This window comes from Macaca mulatta, chromosome 4 (assembly GCF_049350105.2).
Source record: "Macaca mulatta isolate MMU2019108-1 chromosome 4, T2T-MMU8v2.0, whole genome shotgun sequence".
In the NCBI taxonomy this organism is placed as follows: domain Eukaryota; kingdom Metazoa; phylum Chordata; class Mammalia; order Primates; family Cercopithecidae; genus Macaca; species Macaca mulatta.
Window position 1 is genome coordinate 121,604,172 of NC_133409.1, and position 21,783 is coordinate 121,625,954.

Below are 21,783 nucleotides of genomic sequence, written 5' to 3' on the forward strand. Positions count from 1 at the left end.
CTTTCTAGGCCACCACAAAGTAATTTTGGTTTTGCATTTTTTTTCCCATTATTTTCATGCATGGCTACTTTTAAAAAGAAAAAGTTAAAAATGAAAAATGTCATACATAGTGGTGTGCCTTACAGCACAAAATAACATCCATTTAGGCAGTTCTGTCCTAGAAACAGACAAAGAAAATCTATCTACAGTACTAGAGCCAGAGTCTCCACACACAGCTAACAACTCATTTGACAGAAATTCCAATGTTTTAAGGAAGATTCTTGCAGGGGAGGGGAAGTATTCTTTGTAATTAGCAGGCTCTTATCATGGTGTTGTGAAATTCATGAAAACAGAATGAAAGTTCTACTTGAAACACAGCTACTTGGGATCTCATTTGCATACCTCCTAAAGCCTGCGTTGTGGTGCTATCAGAGCTGATACATAGAGATGGGTTATTTCCGCCAGTAGCAATTTTATTTTTTAGAAATATCTGGAGACATTATTCATAAGGATTCATTTCTGCACTCTTTCCTGCTGAGAACCTCCCTCTCTTGACACTGTGGGTGGCCAACTTTGAAATCGCCTAATGATCCGTTAGATACAAAGAGTGCAAGAAGAGTTATTTATTTTTTTAAGTTAATACATGCAGGAGTCCTTTTAGTTCTAGAGGACTTTTGGCATCTGGCTGTGTTATATAAATAGTGGGCACCCTTTTCAAGCCAGCTTCTTTCATTTTTTTTTAATCAGCTAAATTTTTCTAAAGGTAACTTTTAATACTTATAGAAATGACAGTCAGTTAATATTCTTACCGTATTGTAGACTTGTAATCAAATATCCTGTAGCAGTTACGATGCCAAAATGTATAGATATTTGCATATGCTTAGATAGGTGGTATTTTTTTAACTAAGCTTTAAAATGACCGAGTGAATTTTTTCCTCTTTTATGTTGAAGTTAAACATAATGCACATACAGCAGACTGCATATGGCACTCCTAAAATGAAAACTTTCTCATCTTTGTACTTTGATGGATATATATGTTTTCCGATATATGTTGGTCAAAAGTCAAAACATAGCCCAACAACAGAAATAAAATTATAACATCCTGTAAGGACACAGTAATAACTAATGCCCATCAAGCTTTTACTCTGGAGAGAATATTTGTCTCAGAGGGATGGGTTTAAGGTTTAAGTCAAAGTAGGCTATGCAAAAGAATCTCCTAATGAAATTTTTTAAATGCAGACTCTTCAGCCTTACTTTAGATCTTCTAAATCAGAATCTCAGAGGGCAAGAGGAGCATGGGAATCTGCATTTATCAAATGCATCCAGGAGAGTCCCTGGTAAATCCTTTGGTGCCAGTTCACAGACCAGCTTTTAGAAACTACTGTCATCTGAATCCACATATTACAGAGCTAAGACCTTAAAATACTTGACACTTTTTCTATTCCTTTGTCACATACACTGTATCTTACAGAGATTTGTTCATGCATTTATGATGTCTCCTACAAAGAATGTGAAAGCGAGTCTTATTAACTGCTTGGCACGTGGCTCCATCCATAATGTAGGTGCACAACAAACTGGATGGCAGCAATTGCAAAAAAATATATGGTCCTCTGGTGTATAGGTGTATAGGTAAAAACTTCACCATAATCTGGATTATTTTACAGACCTACTTTTAATTCAGAAAAATCTCCTGACTTACTTAAAGGAAAATTTCCAAAAAAGGTTTCTATGTGGTTTATAGGTCTTGTGAAGGATAAAATTTTTAAAACTTTAGGGATGAAAAGATATATTCCATGAAAAAAAAATGTATTTCATGTAAATATATTCTCTCAAAGCTAATTATAATAAGCAGTGACAAATTCACAGCAATGATGCAATATTTAAAGTAAACTGAGCGAAAGAGGGTGACACTGTTTTGAAAACTATTTCCAAAAGTCAGCTGTCTTACATAAGATCCATCAGTCTTAGAGCATTCTCTTTCTGGGTCAACACTGCCTTTTGCTACAAGATGTAGAGAGACATCAAAGTAGGTCAAGTGGCAGAGAAAACAGCAGACTTGGTAGCTTTTGAAGAAGTTGCGATTTAATAACAGGATCTGACAAGATCTGGATAGGAGAAACCTTTATGTCCAGGTGTAACACAGAAGATAGCAAAGATAGATTTAGAAAACAAAATCTATTGGTGAAATGTCTGACACTCCAGGAAGTATTTTGGAACTTTGAGGTACAATTTGAAGTGCCATCATCTGGCAACATCTCAGTTGAGTAAAACTGACTCTTGCTAATGAGGTGCTAATGGGATATCAAGAGAGGCCAGAAGACTCTGGACACTTGCCCTTGGTTAGATATGGTGAGTTTCCCTTTTCTTGAAGAGTTTTCTATAGAATTTCCATTTCTCTCTCTACTCTAGTTGCCTGCTGATATACAGATGCACACAGTTAGTCATCTCCGCATGAATTTACACAACCAACTTCTCACAACACCTGATGAAAGCAGAAAGAGGAAATGAGGCTTGATTTATCAATAGGACCTGATTAAAAATAGTGCTTTCCTTGGTTTTCACCATAAAATCATCTTTCCTACATGCCAAATCTGTTTAGGTTTATATGATTAAAGCATTTAAATCAATCAATGCTTAGATTAGTTTGACTTTCACATATGAGGCATTCTCCTTGATCTGAAAAAGACTAATTTGGTCCTTCCAGAATGTAGCTCTCAAGAATGCTACTTTCCTAGACTTTATCCCAGAATACAAATGCTTAATATTGACCTTTCAACTCCAAGTAAGATCAGTGGAAGCAAAGTTTTATCCATTACCCCCAAACAACATTAAGTTTTCAACTTACACTTTAGGTCGTACCAGAAATATTTCTGTACCTGTTAGGTGGTCCAGCTGTGCTTTTACCACTATTCTCAGGAAACAAGGAACAGCATTGGCTAAGCAGTCCTCAAAATTTTATTTCACAGAAACAGAAGAGCTTGCTCAGGATACTTTATAACCATCTTAGGGGCATCGATCTATAATTTTTTCCCAATCCTGAAGACTTATGAGATTCCATATCTGTCTGCAATGTATACAATGCTATGCAGGTTGCCAGGAAGGTTATAAAATGCATAAATTACTGATTACTCACAGGATAAGCATTATGTGTTGGCAAAATCTGAAGGTTTCAAAGCCTTACAACCCCACCAAAGCCAGGGTTACCTGTTATCTGATACATAAACTTTCTCCATAGTGTTTCATAAATTATCATGGAGAATTAATATTAAAATATGAATATTTTTAGAAAGGAAACACCTTCATTTTCTAAGTCAGGTACTCATTATTATGAAAGAAATGGTTCTTTCCTACACACAAATTTTGGAGTAAGGGGATTCAAAGACATGAGGAAGGTATTGAGAAACCATACAGATAGTTGGGAAAAAATTCATGATATAGGTAAGATCTACAACTAGACTGGGAGGCTGTGTCATAAAAACATAAAAATATGTTAGTTTCCCAATTATCAGGGCTGATCCTGGCACCTATGCTTAAGAGCTAACAGTTGCATTGAGAAGATAAGATGTAAACTCCTAAGATCTGTAAGAAGAGAGAGAGAGAGAAAAAAAAAGAAAAGATTAAATGGAATTATTTAACTTCAAGTGACAAAATCCCAAATCAAACTGGCTTTAAAAATGTAAAAGCAGTGGAATATATTGGCTCACATAACTACAGAGTACTGGTGAGATCTGGTACCCAAATAATCAATAATCTATATTTCTCTGTCACTTATATCTACATTGTTAAGTATTAGCTCTTTATTCTCAGCTAGGCTCTTCCCTCTGGACAGGCACATGTCACCATCAATTACTAGTGTAGCAACACCAGCAGATAAAAAGAGTAGTCTCCGAAGAGTTTTAGCAGAGGTCGGCCAGTTGGCCTAGTGTGTTGTGTATCCATCCTGCACTACACACTATGATTGGCACCAAGAGTGGAGACAGTCTCTCCCAAACATGGACTGAGAATGGTGGAGGGGTGGCTCTTGGAAAGGAAAACAAAAGCATCTGTGACTTTAAATGGGGCAATGGATGCAGAGAAGGCAGAAATAACAAACTCCAAGTCACTTCTCCCTCTTGAGAATGCTTCCCTGACAGGTAAGAGGAGTATTTTTCTTGAGCTCTGCTTTCATGGGCACTCGCAGCCTGGGGCCACCAAACCATATTTTAAGCTGAAGAGTTATATAGTCATTACAGCTCCCCACTGTGGCTTATTTTCAGAATTACTACAAGCGCAGCTCTTGGAGGACTTTGTCCTCAGTGTGGGGAAGCTTATCACCAGCTTAAAATTCTCCTCTGAGCTTTGAGTCTAAGATGTTTTTTGCTAATAGACATTTGATGCACTTTATTGAGGCAGCACCACACATATTCGATGAAGCCCTGAAAAGGCACCCAGTGTGAAATAAAAAGAGGAGACAAATCGAAAATAAAAATAGATGGCTTAAAATAGAATTCATGGCTCCAGATAATCTATAAAGCTGTTAATCTGCTTTCAACGGAAAGCACACAGCTACAAATATTCAAAAGTTGAAACAGAAAAAAAGGGAGAAAAGTCACTTATTAGAAAAGATGCAATTATAATTTTATTTGCATATGTGTTCATGAATGTGTATACATGTGTATTGTGTGTAGAAAATATCAGTCGTTTTCTAATGAATTTTTAAATTTTTTTCCCTTCTCAGTGATAGTGAAAATCTGTTTTGTGAGTGTCCAAGGCTGTATTCAGGCAAGCTGTGCCAGTTTGCAAGTTGTGAAAACAACCCATGTGGAAATGGTGCCACCTGTGTTCCAAAATCCGGAACAGATATTATCTGCCTCTGCCCATATGGGAGGTCTGGACCCCTCTGCACTGATGGTAAGAGCATTTCATTATTAAACATGAAGCACAGACAGAAAGAGGTGAAGAGGACAGAAATCACTCAGATGAATCAAGGATAGCACTTGACTGATCAAATACATCAAATCTTCTTCTGGGTTCTTTTCAAGTCAGTTGAGACAAGACCCATTAGTGAGACTGATCTCCAAGCAGGTATTTCTCATACCCATCAAGTAATTACAAAAGTGGTGACTGGGCACAGTGGCTCATGGCTGTAATCCCATCACTTTGGGACGCCGAGGCAGGTGGATCACGAGATCAGAAATTTAAGACACGCTTGATCAGCATGGTGAAACCCTATCTCTACTAAAAATACAAAAATTAGCCAGGCATGGTGGCACGCACCTATAATCCCAGCTACTCAGGAGGCTAGGGCAGGAGAATCCTTTGAACCCGGTAGGCGGAGATGGCAGTGAGCCGAGATGGTGCCACTGCACTCCAGCCTGGGCAGCAGAGACAGACTACATCTCAAAAAAAAAAAAAAAAGGGGGGGTAAGAAGTTTTCCCTGAGGTTAGAGTACAGAAAATCTCTGTACTGTAAAATCTCAAAGTCTAGCTAAGTATAAGAGAGTAACAAGGGGCATCAAGAGCAATATATAAAATCAAATTATTTCATGTCATTTTGGCAAACTGAGAGTACAACATTAACAAATTTATGTATCACAGCCCAGTTGCTTTACATTTAAATGTAACAAAACCCATGATGCAGTTATTACATATCAAGAAACTAAATCACAAATAAGAGACATGTGTCTCTCTTTAGGAAAATTCAGTATGAGAAATTCTAAATTACAAAAAGCTGCAAGATGCTGTAATATAAGATTTTAAGAAAAAAAAATGCCTAAGAATTTAATGTTAGCTTTGATATGCATAAATGTGTGTAAATATTTTCAGAAATAATAAAAATTCATATTAATAGTTAATCAACACAGGACTGGACTTGCTTTATCATTATTTTCACCATAAATATAAAAAAAAAAAAACCTTTATTCCTTTGGCACTTGTGATATTTGGCACTAAATTTTAGAATAAGGCTTCCAAAGTGAACTCAGGGCCCTCTGGCCCAGAATCACAAAATGAAGCAAACAGATCCAGCCTGTGATGACATGAAAAAGCTGGGTACCACATCCTGAGGTGGCAGGTATGAAAACGGAAACGAGAGTAAAAGAAGCATCTGTGACTAAAAGGTATTGAAGTTTTGGATATATAGGTCTTTGAAAGGAACTGAGATAATGAATTTGTGTGTATCTGAAAGACAGAATGACTTAAGAGGGGAAGAGTTAAGAAGTACTAAGAATTTCAGTCTGTGTGTGTCAGGGTTATATTAGAAGAAGTTAGCCAAGTCATTTTTATAAAAAGAGAAAACATTATAGACTGAATAGAATTTAAGTCGTGTCCTTTCTCATAAAATCTCATGCTTCTCAGTTGTAATCATTCTATTTAGATAAAAGCTATTGAAAAAATATAATTGGTTATAATAAATTTGATTACTAAGAGATGAATCATCAGTTTTGCTTCCTACTTGAAAATAATACTGACCATAAAAAATAAGAAGTGAAGATTTAGCAGATGTCTTTATGTACTCACACACACAAAATGATTGTTTACTCCCATCTCCTGGTCTCATTAGAGTTTCAAAGATGCAAGGATATATAGATAATTGAGACAGGAAAAATTAGACATTATTAGGTTCTTTGCCTCAGTGTAAGTTTTAAAAAAGAAGATTCCTACATGCACCTATCCAGAAGAATTTCTCAAAATAATTATCCTATCCATTTATATTCCACAAAGTTGCCAGATCTAGTTTAGAAATGTAAAACTTGTCAAGAAAGAAAGACTTCTGACCTTGTGGAGCTTACCTTCTAATTGAAAAGATGAATGGAAAATAAAAATGGCTCAAAACACAATACGAAATTTCTGAGAAGAATTATGAAGGAAATAAACAAGTAGTGATAGACAGTAACTGGGCTGGAGGGCATTTTCACAGGTCACCAAGGCAAGAATCACTCTCAGAGGAGGAGATATTTGTACTGAGGCCTAAAGAATAAGGAGTATGGCCCATGAAAAGCTGGAAAAGGAGCTATCCAGGCAGAAGGTTCAGAAATGAAAGACCCTGAGGAAAGATAGAAGCAGGGCTTTTCGGAGAATGAAAAGATATCACTGTGACTGGTGCGTAAGTGTCTTCATTCACTCCAGCTGCTATAACGGAACACCATAGACTAGGTGACTTATAAACAACAGAAATATATTTCTCACTGTTCTGGAGGCTGGAAAGTTCAAGATCAAAGCACCAGTGGACTTGGTTCTGATGAGGACTACTTCCTGGCTCATAGACAGCAGTTTCACTGTGTCCTCACATGGAAGGGACTAACTAGCTCTCTGGAGTTTCTTTTATAAGGGCACTAATCCCATCCATGAAACCTTTGCCCCGTGATCTGATCACCTCCCAAAGACCTCACTTCCAAATACCATCACATTGGCAGTTAGGTTTTAACATGTGAATCTGGGGGGGGGGGGGGCACATAAACACAGTCTACAGCAATAGTGAGCAAGAAAAAAAAAAAATCTAATGTTAGCAGGGCCTAGATCATATAGGACCTTGGGAACATGGAAAGGTTTTTAACTTTTATTTCCAGATGCCTTAGGAAATCACTGGAAGGCTTGAAAGGGGCTAGTGACTTATGTGTATTTGTTTAAACTATTCTGATGGTATTATCTCTAATAGATTTTATAAGGCTATTGGAGTGGTCCTGACAAAAGATAATTATGCCTAGGACAAGGGCAATTACAGTGGGGATGTAGATAAGTGGATAAATTTGAAATCTATTCTGGAGATAAAATATTCAGAACTTGCTGGGAAGAGTATGAAAAGGGTAAAACCAAGAACATCAAGTTTTCTTTGTCTGAGCTATAGTGTAGATGGTAGTGCCATGAAAAAGAATAGGGCCATAACAGCTTATTTTGTAGGAAACAGCTTATTTTACTGGGAGGGAAACAAGAGTTTTATTTTGTGCAAATGAAGAAAAAGATGCCAGTTAGACATCCGAATGCAGATGAAATGTAGACAATTGGATATATGATGCTGGTGCTCTGAAGCAAGATCAGGACTAAAGATATAATTTGGGGTAGTCATTAAAATAAAGGTGGTGTTTAAAACCATAGAACTATAGATTGTCTAAGGAGAAAATATAGAAGAGAAATATAGATAAAGAAGAGAAAGTGTAGATAAAGAAAAGAAGATTTAAAAAGAGCAGATGAATCCTAGAGAAACCTTCCACAATGTCAATATTTAGATATCTGGTAGAGGAGAGAAAGCTGTATTAATACCGGTACCATACCCTGACAAACACCCCCCCTCATCTCTCAGCCCATAGATGTTGCTCCTTTTATAATGTGGAATTGCCTTAGTCTGGGACCTCCATAAAAACAGAACCTGCATAAGAATTGCATTCAGGTCATTTATTTGGAAATGATTCCAGGAAATAGGAGAGAAGATCTAGTGAGAATAAAATGGGGTAGGAGAGAAAGTCAGTGCAAAGGTGCATAGGGCGTTGAACATAACCATGGCCAACTGTGCGTGATTTCACTCAGATCTTATGAGGAGCTATACAGAAAGTCTAAAATTGACTACCCAAGGGGCAAAGGAGAGAAATGTTTGACCATTGTCTCATGGTTCTTTTCGATTGAAGGTTTCCCTACAAGACATTAATATTCCCACACTTCCAAATTGCCATGCAAGAATGATGAGAGTACAAGTTTTAGCAGGCATCTTAGGTGACAGCCTCAGAAAAGCTGGAGGTTATAGAAAGAGAGCTTAACAGATCAACATTCCATAACATATCAATATTCCATATTTTTGAGTCACAAAAATTACCCCTTGAATGTTCACTTCCTCCAGAAACCTTTTTTACATCAACAGGCATCAATCCTTTCTCTACTCCACCAACTAGTATGAGGTGATATCCCAAGTCATCTATTGGATCATTCACTGTTACTATTATGACCTCTAGAAGATTGTCTAGAATGTACTGAATATATATTTGTTTTATAGAGAAAAGCAGAAAGCAATCCAATAAGCCTAGCTGTTGTTCAATTACAACTACACTTTAGAAGAGGTGCAGAATAACATCTGGGACTTTGCCTTTTTGCTAATACCAGAGGACGAAAAATCAGCTAGTTTTGTTTCATCAGCAATTGTGTCTACTACCTAGCACTTTTCTTCCAAATTATGTCCATATCTACCATCTTAATATATTCTTTTGGGGATAATAGAAAATATAATTATCACATTTCCTACCTTGTTGATATTTCCACTGGGGAATTCATCCAGGGGTAATCGTGGCAGTGATGACTGGAGCCGAGACAAACAAACACTGCAGATGGGAAGTTTGCAGCTGCTTTCCTTTTTAAAGAGCTTTACTTTCCACATTTGTGCTTCTCATTCACACTTCCTGTTGCCTCTCCTTATGCAAGAATAATCTTTTTTTTTTTTTTTTTCTGGTGGCAGTAGTATTTATTAGAATGTTTCTTAACGTATAAAGCCCAGCACAGGTTTTTGTTTTCTTAACCATACCATTCTAAAGACAAAGGTGGAATGCATTATCTTATCTCTTGTTCTCTTTTGTCCTTTCTATAAATATTTCTTAATAATTTACCTTATCTTCCCAACTTAGGCCTCTCAGTGGAACATGGTCCTTGAGGAAAGCAGTGTGACTACCTGAGAATAGGCTCCGGAATCAATCCGCCTGAGTTAAAATCCCCATTTTACTACTGACTAGCCGGCTGAGTGACCTTGGGCAAGTCACTTGGTCTCTCTGTACTTTAATTTCAATAAGTCTAATAATAGAACTTACCTTATAGGTTTTATGAGAATTAAATGAGATAGTGCAAGTAAAGTGCTTGACACATAATGGGCATATAGAAAATGCTTTTGTTTTTTAAGGGTGGTCAAAGTAGGATCCTTACCCCTACCGGAAACTGCTACCTCCTGTCATTGTGGGACAGAGGCTGCATCCCCATCCCAGCTATTAAAAAAAAACTCTCTAGAACATCAATGGAAATCAAAATTAATTTTCTTTTAAGAATTTTTCTAAGATGGTGACACTCTTTGCAGTGATTAAAGGCAAGCCAGGGCATTACAAAATCAGGGAGGAAAGCAGAGCTCCAGGGACACGAATAATCACCAGGCTATTTAAGGACATGATACCTCTATAAAGCAGCTTAATGTCAGGCTGGCATTTTGTAATGGCATATTTCAAGTACATGCAATTTTCTGTCATGTTAAGCTCATAACTCCTTTGATAGCATCCACTCTGATATGATCCAGCTTTCTCTCTCCAACTCCACAGCTGTTTGATTGCCCTGCTGTTCAACACATCTTAGTATCCCTCATTTCCCACCATGTTTAAATCTGTATTTTCCAGCTCCTGGTTACAAAAAAAAAAAAGTACTAAAAGGTCAAGCCTAATCCCAGACAGGAGCAAGGAGACAGGGATGAGAAAAAAAAGTGCTCGAGAAAGTGATTCCTGTTTCTCTGGGTTGAAGGCAGACTGTGAATGGCCTGCACTTTTTCTTAAGAACTGAGGGAAGCTGACTTTCCTCTTGCTCAGGGAAAAGGTGAGCACCTCCTGTCTTTCACATTTTCCCTCCACTTCAGCATCTGTAATGAGAAAAAGTTAGGTTGGCACATATTTAAAAAGCAGTACTTATAAATATGTATTTCAGTGTACACTGAAGTGTTCTTTAAAAAAAAAAATAGCCTTGTTGGGGCAGGCGTGGTGGCTCACACCTGTAATTCTAGCACTTTGGGAAGCCGAGGTGGGTGGATCACCTGAGGTCAGGAGTTCAAGACCAGCCTGGCCAAATAATTTAGAGTAAAATCAAATTTCTATTTCAATACAATGTATCAGATCAATTATATCTTTATGGTTGTTTGTTGCTATAAGTTTATTCATACCAGGAAAATTGTCACATTTAAAATTCTTAATAGTTTTGGCACAGGTGAAATCTTCTCATTTTGCTAAGTCCCTGAGCTCTTTGAACAGGCTGCCCTTATGCATTGGCCTCTTCCCCAGGCACCCTGGTCCCCTCTTTCCAGAATGCCTTGCTACCTGCTCTGGCCTCAAGGCTACTTTTACTCCCCCTCACGTTAAATTTAGGTGAACATTTAATGCTATCACATTTCTAGTCAATGGTGCTCTGCAGAAAACATGCAGCTTCTCTGACAAGAAGACTGAGTCCCCACCCCAAAGAGGACCTCATACCGTTTTCCCGATGCTTGTTGACAAGGAAGAGGAATCAGATAAGGGTATTTTTTGTGTATCCTTATTACTATTCATAAAATTGCCTGTAATAGTCAGTATTTTAATGTCTTCAAAGTTTTGTGTCTCAGATGCTTATCCAAACACTGGATGGCGAAAAGGTCAACATACACATCAAACTTATTGACAAACAGGCGGTGCTTGAGCAGCATCCAGTTCAAGTCTCCAGCTCTGGAAAACGCACATTGAGCACATGTGGACTCCATCGCAGGATGGTCATGGAGCACCCTAGGAAACATCATACTCAAAGTACTACCACTTGACAGAGCTAGCAATTGCGTGCATGTCGGAGAAATAGTACTTATGGCTTGTGGAGAGTGAGCCGGGGACTTCCAGGAATCCTCTGGATAGTGGCCCAGATATACTCATCTCATACAGATACAGATACAGTATTAGTACACTCTTGATTTTATGTGGGTCACTAATGTACCCAGCTAAGTTTCCTATCCTCCCTTAGAGCCTTAAAGTGTGGCCATGGGACTAAACTCTGGACAATCAGATATAAGCGGAAGTGTTAGAGTATTATATTGACCTCTGGAAAATCTCTTGAAGAGTAGCATGACCTCCAAATCTTCCTTCTTTCTGAAGTCTAGAATGTGCCTGAGATATCTTGAATTCCAGAAGTCATCTCTGACTACAAAGCCACCTTGAGAATGAAAGATACATGCTAAGATGGTGAAGCAAAATGATGAAAGAAGTTTAAATCCTTAACTATAAAACTGCCATACTAGCCTGGAAATGTTCACTAAGAAACTTTCTGTTAATGAGAGAAATAATTTATTTTGCTTAAACTTCTGCTTTTTAATAAGTTATCTGTTATATGGAGCTAAATCTAAACCTGATATAAGTGTCAAGATTTCCCTGAACTACATATTCCAATAGGTTTTCTTAAATACATCTGATTTTGTTCATAAACTCTTAGAATCCTTCTCAAAAAACAGGATTTCTTGTATTATATTTATCTTATTTCAATCTAATAGATTTGATAAATTATAAGTTTATAAAATATGTTTTTGCAATCCAATGAAACTGTGGTAAAAATTTTTAATTCAAAGAAATATCACGGGAAGCAGAAAAATATGCAACTATATTTTTCTAAATTAGCAAAATAACAAGAAAGGATATTTTATATATTTCTTTTGAAACATTACCTCTCATCTTAAAACTATTTCCATGAGGCAATTTCTCTTCACACTAAATGAAAACCAAATTAGCTTGAAGATTTTTACATCTCAATTGCTAGGGAGATACACATCTGTTATTGTCCACTTTTACACAGAGAACAGACTATTCACTATCAAACTCTGACTGTGTGCCTCTGTCAGAACACTGTCAGTAGAACACTAAACTCTCAAGGCCAAATGTTCTCCTTTCTGTTTATTCCAGCACTTTGTCATTATTTAGCAACCTCACAGAATTCTCCCTTCTGACAGAAGCGTTTTCTGCTTGTTAAAAATGTCTAAAATGGGTAGACTATGTATTCACAAAAGGCAGAGTGGTCTCTCCTGAATATACTTATGGCAAGTTGGTCTTGCAGACCATGTGTGGAAATGCAAACCTCTATAGTTTATTCTCAAGTTCACCAGAGACTTTAACCTTGCAGGTCTGTCAGTCCAGGCCCTTTAGCAAAGAGTCATTGTTTCATATCAAATGAATACTGTCAGATCCCACCACACCTATCAGGCTCTGCTTGGTTGGTTTAAGAGCTATGTTAATGTGATGCACCTGCCAGTTAGCAAGCAATGGAAGGCACAAACACATTTGCGATACATAAAAAAAAAAAAAATCTTCACCGAAACAAAAAACTGATTAGAGTCTGAGTAAATTTATGCCACATGAAAAACCATGAAGTCGACGTTTTATAAAGAGGCAATGAAATTTATTGATAGGAATGAAATAAACAGTAGACGGAGATAGCTGTGTGTGATGTATATTGCCTACCATTCTATATAATGATAGCAGCTATTCTGTTCAAGCTTTTCTTTGTTTATATTCAGTGACATGCCAATATTGTGTGTTTTCTAATATTTTGTCCCTTCATCCTGTTGACCTTGAAAATGGTCTTCTATTTTCCTTAGGATAAAGTAAAAACTCTTTTTTTTTTTAAATTTTTATTTTTATTTTTTTATTTTTTATTATTATTATACTTTAAGTTCTAGGGTACATGTGCATAACGTGCAGGTTTGTTACATATGTATACTTGTGCCATGTTGCTGTGCTGCACCCATCAACTCATCATTTACATCAGGTATAAATCCTATACAATCCCTCCCCCTTCCCCCCTCCCCATAATAGGCCCCGGTGTGCACATATACACCATGGAATACTATGCAGCCATAAAAAAGGATGAGTTTGTGTCCTTTGTAGGAACATGGATGCAGCTGGAAACCATCATTCTTAGCAAACTATCACAAGAACAGAAAACCAAACACCGCATGTTCTCACTCATAGGTGGGAACTGAACAATGAGTAAAAACTCTTTAAAATGATGTGCAAGTCTAGCATGGGTGGATCTCAGCTAACCCAATAGCCCCCACCTTATTCACCCTTTATCAGAACACTCTTTATACTATTTTGCATTACCTTGTAAACACTGGCCATACATCATGCCAGTCCTTTCTTCACACTCTAAGTTTCATGAAGGTAGGCACCATATGTGCCTTGGCCATCACCGTATCTGCAAAGCAGTACATTGTGTCTGACATATGGTAGGCTCTGAATTTTTTTTCTGAGTTAAAAATAATTTAAAAGTCCTTCAGAATATTCAGCTATGTATGCTGTTGCCCTAAGCCTACTACTACCTCTATACTTAGGAGATAATCAATAATTATTTGTCAAATTTTAAAAAGTAACAATAATATAATCAGTGAAAGAATAGTCTAATCTGGTACATTTCCAAAAATATTTTTCACAGTACACTAGTGCAATAAGGTACCCATAAAAAAAAGAGTCTGTGATGAAATGAACTCACATCTACTTTACGCTAGGCATTGGACTAAGTACTTTACATTCATCTTCTTACATAATCTGTGAAATAACCCAAGGAGATATGTCAGTATTGCCATTGTACAGATGGAAAAACTGAAGTTCAGTGAGTTTAAATAACCAGTCTAAAGTGATATTGTTCATGAGTGGCAGACAGATCTAGGATCTCTGATTTGTCTTTCTTTAGATCACTGCACAGTACTCTATTGCCCCTTCAGGAATTCACCATGTGCAGTAACACAGTAAAAACTCTAACAAGTCTTGCAATAACAGCATTAAACCAAGGAATTCTTCTTTCTCACATGACAAGGCTTTCATACCAGTCTAATGGTTCCCAGAGTGGAATATATAGACTCCATTGTGACATTGGAAGAAAATATTAATTCTCTTTTTTTATCTCGATCTTTTAATTTCTATTTTTTTGTGTTTCATGATATCTACAGTATATGGGTAGATATATGGAATTTTAAGTAAATAATGTCTGTGAAGCAAGATTAAACAAGCTTAGAGAGCACTAATCTAGACAACTCCCTTCCAAACATAATTTGAGATTTTTATTCCTTTCTATTGATTTCATGGGACTGATTTCAAGTTATGCTTAAATTATGCTTAAACTGCTTGGGATATACCATATATTATATATATAATTTATTATATAATTTCAACTGGTCTGGTTGCAATTGATGGAGGAAACAATGAAGTGGCTTTTTTATTGTAATTATTATTGTACTTTAAGTTCTGGGATACATGTGCAGAACATGCAGGTTTGTTACATAGGTATACATGTGCCATGGTGGTTTGCTGCGCCCATTAACGTGTCATCTAGGTTTTAAGCCCCGCATGCATTAAATACTTGTGCTAATCCTATGCCTCCCCTTGCCCCCTACCCCTCAATAGGCCTCGGTGTGTAATGTTCCCCTCCCTGTGTCCATGTGTTCTCTTTGTTAACTCCCACTTATAAGTGAGAACATGTGGTGTTCCTGTTCCTGTGTTAGTTTGCTGAGGATGATGGTTTCCAGCTTCATCCGTGTCCCTGCAAAGGACATGAACTAATTCTTTTTTATGGTTACATAGTATTCCATGGTATATGTGTGCCACATTTTCTTTATCCAGTCTAACATTGATGGGCATTTGGGTTGGTTCCAAGTCTTTGCTATTGTGAATAGTGCTGCAATGAACATAGGTGTGCATTTGTCTTTATAGTAGAATGATTTATAATCCTTTGGGCATATACCCAGTAATAAGATTGTTGGGTCAAATGGCATTTCTAGTTCTAGATCCTTGAGGAATTGCCACACTGTCTTTCATAAGGTTAAACTAATTTACACTCCCATCAACAGTGTAAAAGCATTCCTATTTCTCTAAATCCTCTCCACCATCTGCTGTTTCTTGACTTTTCATGATTGCCATTCTAACTGACGTGAGATGGTATCTCATTGTGGTTTTGATTTGCATTTCTCTAATGACCAGTGATGATGAGTTTTTTTCATATGTTTGTTGGCTGCATAAATGTCTTCTTTTGAAAAGTGTCTATTCATATCCTTCAGCCACTTTTTGATGTTTTTTGTGTGTTTGTTTTTGTTTTTTTGTAAATGTGTTTAACTTCCTTGCAGATTCTGGATATTATCCCTTGATCAGATGGATATATTTTAAAATTTTTCTCCCATTCTATAGGTTGCCTGTTCACTCTGATGATAGTTTCTTTTGCTGTGCAGAAGCTCTTTAGTTTAATTGGACCCCATTTGTCCATTTTTGCTTTTGTTGCCATTGCTTTTGGTGTTTTGGTCATGAAGTCTTTGCCCACGCCTATGTCCTGAATGGTATTTCCTAGGTTTTCTTCTAGAGTTTTTATGGTTTTAGGTCTTGTGTTTAAATCTTTAATCCATCTTGAGTTAATTTTTGTATAAGGTTTAAGGAAGGGGTTCAGTTTCAGTTTTCTGCATATGACTAGCCAGTTTTCCCAACACCATTGATTAAGTAGGGAAACCTGTCCCCATTGCTTATTTTTGTCAGGTTTGCCAAAGATCAGATGGTTATACATTTGTGGTGTTGTATCTGAGGTCTCTGTTCTGTTTCATTGGTCTATATATCTATTTTGGTACCAGTACCATGCTGTTTTGGTTACTGTAGACTTGTAGTATAGTTTGAAGTCAGATAGTGTGATGCCTCCAGCTTTGTTCTTTTTGCTTAGGATTGTCTTGGGTATATGAGCTCTTTTTCGGTTCCATATGAAATTTAAAGTAGGTTTTTATAATTCTGTTAAGAAAGTCAATGGTAGCTTAATGGGAATAGTGTCAAATTTATAAATTACTTTGGGCAGTATGGCCATTTTAACGATATTGATTCTTCCTATCTATGAGCATGGAATGTTTTTCCATTTGTCTATGTCCTCTTTTATTTCCTTGATTTGTACAAACTTGGTTTGTAGTTCTCCTTGAAGTGGTCTTTCACATCCTTTGTAAGTTATATTCTTAGGCATTTCATTCTCTTTGTAGCAATTGTGAGTGGGAGTTCACTCACGATTTGGCTGTGTGTGTGTCTTATGGGTGTATAGCAATGCTTGTGATTTTTCACATTGATTTTGTGTTCTGAGACTTTGCTGAATTTAATTATCAGCCTAAGGAGATTTTGGACTGACACCGTGGGGTTTTCTAAATATAGAATCAAGTCATCTGCAAACAGAGACAATTTGACTCCTCTCTTCTTATTTGAACACCCTTTGTTTCTTTCTCTTGCCTTATTGCCCTGGCCAGAACTTCCAATAGTATGTAGAATTGGTGGGGTGAGAGAGGGCATCCTTGTCTTATGCCAGTTTTCAAAGGGAATTCTTCCAGCTTTTGCCCATTCAATATGATATTGGATATGGGTTTGTCCTAAATAGCTCTTATTATTTTGAGATATGTTCCATCAATACCTAGTTTATTGAGGGTTTTTAGCATGAAAGGGTGTTGAATTTTATCAAAGGCCTTTTCTGCATCTGTAGGGATAATCATATGGTTTTTGTCATTGGTTCTGTTTATGTGGTGGATTACATTTACTGATTTGCATATGTAGAACCAGCCTTGCATCCCAGGGATGAAGCCAACTTGATCATGGTGAATAAGCTTTTTGATGTGCTGCTGGATTCAGTTTGCTAGTATTTTATTGAGGATTTTTGCATTGAGGTTCATCAGGGATATTGGCCTGAAATTTTTTGTGTGTGTGTCTCTGCCAGGTTTTGGTATCAGGATGATGCTAGCCTCATAAATGAGTTAGGGAGGAGACCCTCTTCTTCTATTGTTTAGAATAGTTTCAGAAGGAATGGTACCAGCTCATCTTTGTATCTCTGGTAGAATTTGGCTGTGAATTCTTCTGGTCCTGGGCTTTTTTTGGTTGATAGGCTATTAATTACGGTCTCAATTTCTGAACTTGTTATTGGTATATTCAGAGATTTGATTTATTCCTGGTTTAGTCTTGGCAGTGTATGTGTGTGTGTGTGTATGTGTGTGTGTGTGTGTGTGTGTCCAGGAATTTATCGATTTCTTCTAGAAAATCTAGTTTATTTGCATAGAGGTGTTCATGGTATTCTCTGATGGTAGTTTGTATTTCTGTGGGATCAGTGGTGATCTCCCCTTTATCACTTTTTGTTGTGTCTATTTGATTCTTCTCTCTTTTATTCTGTATTAGTCTGGCTAGTGGTCTATTTTGTTAATCTTTTCAAAAAACCAGATCCTGGATTCAGTGATTTTTTGAAGGATTTTTGGGGTCTCTATCTCCTTCAGTTCTGCTCTGATCTTAGTTATTTCTTGTCTTCTGCTAGCTTTTGAATTTGCTCTTGCTTCTCTAGTTCTTTTAATTGCAATGTTGGGTGTCAGTTTTAGAGCTTTCCCAGTTTCTGATGTGGGCACTTAGTGCTATAAATTTCCCTCTACACACTGCTTTGGCTGTGTCTGAAAGATTTGGATATGTTGTATCTTTGTTCTCATTGATTTCAAATAACTTATTTATTTCTGCCTTAATTTCATTATTTACCCAGTAGTCATTCAGGAGCAGGTTGTTCATTTTATATAGTTGTAGAGTTTTGAGTGAGTTTCTTAATCCTGAGTTCTAATTTGAATGCACTGTGGTCTGAGAGACTGTTTGTTATGCTTTTCATTCTTTTGTATTTGCTGAGGAGTGTTTTACTTCCAATTATGTGGTCAATTTTAGAATAAGTTTGATGTGGTGCTGAGAAGAATGTATATTCTGTTGATTTGGGGTGGAGAGTTCTGTAGATGTCTATTAGGTCCACTTGGTCCAGAGCTGAGTTCAAGTCTTTAATATCCTTGTTAATTTTCTCTCTCATTGACTTGTCTAATATTGACAGTGGGGTGTTAAAGTCTCCCACTATTGTTGTGTGGGAATCTAAGTCTCTTCGTAGGTCTCTAAGAACTTGCTTTCTGAATCTGGGTGCTCCTGTATTGGGTGCATATATATTTAGAATAATTATCTCTTCTTGTTGCATTGATCCCTTTACCATTAGGTAATGGCCTTCTTTGTCTCTTTGATCTTTGTTGGTTTAAAATCTGTGTTATCAGAGACTAGGATTGCAACCCCTGCTTCTTTTTGCTTTCCATGTGCTTGGTAAATATTCCTCCATCCCTTTATTTTGAGTCTATATGTGTCTTTGCATGTGAGATGTGTCTCCTGAATACAGCACACTGAGGGGTCTTGACTCTTTATCCAATTTGCCAGTCTGTGTCTTTTAATTGGGGCATTTAGCCCATTTACATTTAAGGTTAATATTGTTATGTGTGAATTTGATCCTGTCATCATCATAATAGCTGGTTATTTTGCACATTGTTTGGTCAGTTTCTTCATAGTGTCCTTGGTCTTTATATTTTCGTATGCTCTTGAAGTGGCTGGTACCAGTTTTTCTTTTCCATATTTAGTTCTTCTTTTAGGAGTTTTTGTAAGGCTAACCTGGTAGTGACAAAGTCCCTCATCATTTGCTTATCTGTCAAGAAATTTATTTCTCCTTCACTTATGAAACTTAGTTTGACTGGATATAAAATTCTACTTTGAAAATTCATTTTAAAATGTTGAATATTTGCCCCCACTCTCTTCTGGCTTGTATGGCTTCTACAGAGACATCTACTGTTAGTCTGATGAGCTTCCCTTTGTGGGTAACCCAACCTTCCTCTCTGGCTGCCCTTAACATTTTTTTTCCTTCATTTCAATCTTGGTGAATCTGATGATTATATACCTTGGTGTTGCTCTTCTCAGTGACTATCTTATTGGTGTTCTCCGTATTTCCTGAATTTGAATGTTGGCCTGTCTTCCTAGGTTGGGTAAGTTCTCCTGGATAATATCCTCAAGTGTGTTTTCCAATTTGATTCCATTCTTCCTGTCACTTTCAAATATACCAATCAATTATAGGTTTGGTCTTTTCCCATTGTCCTGTATTTCTTGGAGGCTCTGTTTGTTCCTTTTCATTCTTTTCTCTCTAATCTCGTTTTCACACTTTATTTCATTAAGTTAATCTTCAATCTCTGATATCCTTTTTTCCACTTGATCAATTCAGCTATTGACACTTGTGTATGCTTCATGAAGTTCTTGTGCTGTGTTTTTAGCTCCATCAGGTCATTTATGTTCTTCTCTAAATTGGTTATTCTACTTAGCAATTCCTCTAACCTTTAATCAAGGTTCTTATCTTCCTTGTATTGGGTTAGAATGTGCTCCTTTAGCTCAGAGGAGTTTGTTATTACTCACCTTCTGAAGCCTACTTCTGTCCATTCATCAAACTCATTCTCCATCCAGTTTTGTTCCCTTGCTGACAAGTAGTTATGATCCTTTGGAGAATAAGAGGCATTCTGGTGTTTGGAATTTTCAGCATTTTTGCACTGGTTTTTCCTCATCTTCGTGGGTTTATCTACTTTTGATCTTTGATGCTTATGACCTTTGGATGGGGTTTTTGTGTGGGTGTCCCTTTTGTTGATGTTGATGTTTGTGCTTTCTGTTTGTTAGTTTTCCTTCTAACAGGCCCTCTTCTGCTGCAGGTCTGCTGCAGTTTGCTGAAGATTCATTCCAGACAGTTTGCATGGGTATCACCAGTGGAGACTGCAGAATAGCAAAGCTTCTTCTGGAAGCTTCATCCCAGAGGGGAACCAGACAGATGCCAGCTGGTGCTCTCCTGTATGAGGTGTCTTTCAACCACTGCTGGGAATTCTCCCAGTCAGGACCCACGAGGTTCAGGGACCCATTTGAGGAGGCAGGGTCCTCAAAGCTTGAGTGCTGTTCTGTGAGATCTGCTGCTCTCTTCAGAGCCAGCAGGAAGGAACCTTTAAGTGTGCTGAAGCTGGTCCAACAGCCACCCCTCTCCCCAGGTGCTCTGTCCCAGGGAGATGGAGTTTTATCTATAGGCCTCTAACTGGGGTTGCTGCCTTTCTTTCAGAGATGCCCTGCCCAGAGAGGAGGAATCTAGAGATATAATCTGACTACAGTAGCTTTGCAGTGCTGTTGTGGGCTCCACCCAGTCCGAACTTCTCAGTGGCTTTGTTTACACTGTGAGCGGAAAACTGCCTACTCAAGCTTTAGTAATGGTGAACGACCCTCCCCCGACCAAGCTCAAGCATCTCAGGTTGACTTCAGACTGCTGTGCTGGCAGCGAGAATTTCAAGCCAGTGGATCTTAGCTTGCTGGGCTCCATGGGGGTAGGATCCGCTGAGCAAGACCACTTGGCTGCCTGGCTTCAGCCCCCTTTCCAGAGGAGTTAACAGTTCTGTCTCGCTGGGGTTCCAGGTACCACTGGGGTATGAAAACTAACTCCTGCATCTAGCTCAGTGTCTGCCCAAACAGCTGCCCAGTTTTGTGCTTGAAACCCAGGGCCCTGGTGATATAGGCACCCGGGGAATCGCCTGGTCTGCAGGTTGCAAAGACCGTGGGAAAAGCATAGTATCTGGGCTGGATAGCACCATCCCTCATGGCACAGTCCCTCACGGCTTCCCTTGGCTAGGGGATGGAGTTCCCAGCCCCTTGCACTTCATGGGTGAGGGGCACCCGACCCTGCTTCTGCTCACCCTCCATGGACTGTACCCACTGTTTAACCAGTCCCAATGAGATGAACTGGGTACCTCAGTTGGAAATGCAGAAATATCACCTGGCTTCTGCATTGGTCTTGCTGGGAACTGCAGACGACAGCTGTTCCAATTTGGCCATCGTGCCAATCCCCAAAGTATCATATTTAAAACCTGCTTATTATTGGTTTTTAAAACTATCCTTATGCCCCAATACAATTAAGTTTACTTAAATTCTCTACGCTCATACTAACGGAGATGTGGAAGAGATTACACATTGTGAAAATACGTTTAAGACTAAGGATGCAGGAGAGTGACTACAACTTCAGCTAACACAGCAGTCTCATCATAAAACGTCAAGGATCAAACGTGCATATAAGTTGTATGGCCATTCTATGGAAATGTATTCATTTATGTTAGGCATTCTCAAACAATAAGAACAAAATAAGGTCATTTAGGCCTAAACCAAGCAGAAGCCACTTTTACTCCCTTCTCTGTACTGTAATTTAATAAAAATCAAAAAAACTTGAAATTGTATTATGCATGTATCACTC

General features: G+C 37.8%; 1 protein-coding gene across 2 annotated transcripts in view; it reads left to right on the forward strand.

The window, feature by feature from the left end:
• EYS (EGF-like photoreceptor maintenance factor) overlaps positions 1–21,783 on the forward strand; it is a 1,786,799-nt gene that overhangs the window by 1,619,482 nt on the left and 145,534 nt on the right. For both annotated transcript variants that reach the window (XM_078001263.1, XM_078001264.1), the window contains exon 33: positions 4,697–4,869. In XM_078001263.1, coding sequence (XP_077857389.1) covers positions 4,697–4,869 — 173 coding nt within the window. The remainder of the gene's footprint in view (positions 1–4,696; positions 4,870–21,783) is intronic.